The sequence below is a fragment of the Pteropus vampyrus genome, unplaced genomic scaffold (assembly GCF_000151845.1).
Source record: "Pteropus vampyrus isolate Shadow unplaced genomic scaffold, Pvam_2.0 Scaffold1000005672, whole genome shotgun sequence".
Taxonomy (NCBI): domain Eukaryota; kingdom Metazoa; phylum Chordata; class Mammalia; order Chiroptera; family Pteropodidae; genus Pteropus; species Pteropus vampyrus.
The window spans coordinates 1-1597 of NW_011920074.1; the positions used below are offsets into that span (position 1 = coordinate 1).

General features: G+C 58.4%; 1 protein-coding gene across 1 annotated transcript; it reads left to right on the top strand.

Moving 5' to 3' along the window:
• Positions 1-7: 7 nt before the first annotated feature.
• Positions 8-1564, top strand: LOC105311647 (tRNA (cytosine(34)-C(5))-methyltransferase-like; the record flags this gene model as incomplete). The annotated part of the gene is made up of 3 exons (XM_023527169.1): positions 8-52; positions 486-578; positions 1387-1564. Coding segments are annotated over exons 2-3 (252 nt in total), but the record flags the coding sequence as incomplete, so codon positions are not given.
• Between the last annotated feature and the right edge of the window lie 33 nt (positions 1565-1597).

Genomic DNA, 1597 nt, shown 5'->3' on the forward strand with positions numbered 1-1597 from the left:
GCTGGAAAGGACACTTAGACGATAACGGAAACAAGAAAGATGGCGTGTGTGGGTGAGAAACAGGGTCGGTCGTGTCTCGAGCCTCGCGTCTGGTGTCCCCGCAGCCGCACAGGCTCACCGGGGTCCCGAGCCTTCTCTGCAGTGGCGTTGCAGCGGGTGGGGCGGGAACATCGCGGTTCAGTGTTAATGAACCTGGTGTGAGTGCGGCTGCCTGCCATTGTGGGAGGTAGAGGCTGAAGGCCCGCAGAGTCTGCTGTCACCCCTGCCATTGTGGGAGGTAGAGGCTGAAGGCCCGCAGAGCCTGCTGTCACCCCTGCCATTGTGGGAGGTAGAGGCTGAAGGCCTGCAGGCCTGCTGTCACCCTCACCCCAGGTGCAGAGTGGGGGTGGGGCGAGGGCCGGGCGGGGAGGGGGCAGTGCTCTGAGCAGTGGTCAGCATTACCACCCAGGTTCCAGACTGACATCTCACCCCACATCCCTTCTTAGTCCTCCTCCATCGAAGAAAATGAAGCTGTTTGGATTTAAAGAGGATCCGTTCGTGTTTATTCCTGAAGATGACCCATTATTTCCACCTATCCAGTAAGGATTCATTCAGCCTTCTAAAGCCCTCATTTAAAGAATTTTACTGTAGGGTTACAAATGCATAACTGGTCCCATTTAACCACGGTGTTTTATTTAGCTCCGTGTAGCAAGCAGCATTTTTCCTTTTTAGTTGTATGTTAGAGCTGGCCGAACCTTGAGAAGGTGCTTCCTGAGTCCTTCAGTTTAGCAGTGACCACAGGAAGTAGTTGCCCCCGGGGATAGTCGAGAACATGACGCACGAACATGACGCACGGGCTCAGCCTGCGCCCGGCTGTGGGTCACCGGTTGCGTTAGGCGCTCAGCGGCCTAGGCTGTGGGATGTGAGTTCCATTTAGGAAACGAGGGTGGCGGGTCTGCTGGGAGGCGGGGCTGGGCGTTGCCAGGTGGGAACTTCCAGGCGGAACGAGAGGAAACGTGCTGGGATGAGTCTCAGAGTCTCGTGTCCTTAGTCATGAGGGTCCTGTGTGTGTTGACCAGGGCGGTCACTTACGTCATCTTGCGGGTAACTGGTCCCTTTCGTGCATCTGTAAAGATCCCTGTTAAACCGTCTCGAGTGGTTTGGGACCTTGTCTGGAGTAGCACCTCAGGGAGAGAAGGTCCCATGTCGGCCTGGGGCTCCGACCTGGCCGCACCGCCAGTAAATGCCGCCTGGACGCTGCGGGTGAAGTGGGTTCAGCTTAGAGACGGGAGTCCGGCGCGGGGCTCGGTGCCGTATCCCGCACCAGGTTTCCGGGACCCAGCGCTGTCGGGGTGGAGGCTGCCCAGGGCCGTACGTTAAAGTTTGGCCTGTGCTCCCTGTAAACAGGAAATTTTACGCTCTGGACCCTTCGTTCCCGAGGATGAATTTGTTGACGCGAACGACGGAAGGGAAGAAAAGGCAGCTCTACATGGTCTCCAAGGAGCTGCGGAACGTGCTGCTGAACAACAGCGAGCGGGTGAAGGTGAGGGCGCGGGCGTGGCGCGGGCGCGAGAGATGGCACCGGGCGCGGCAGCGCTGCTTTCCCTACAGCTGGGGG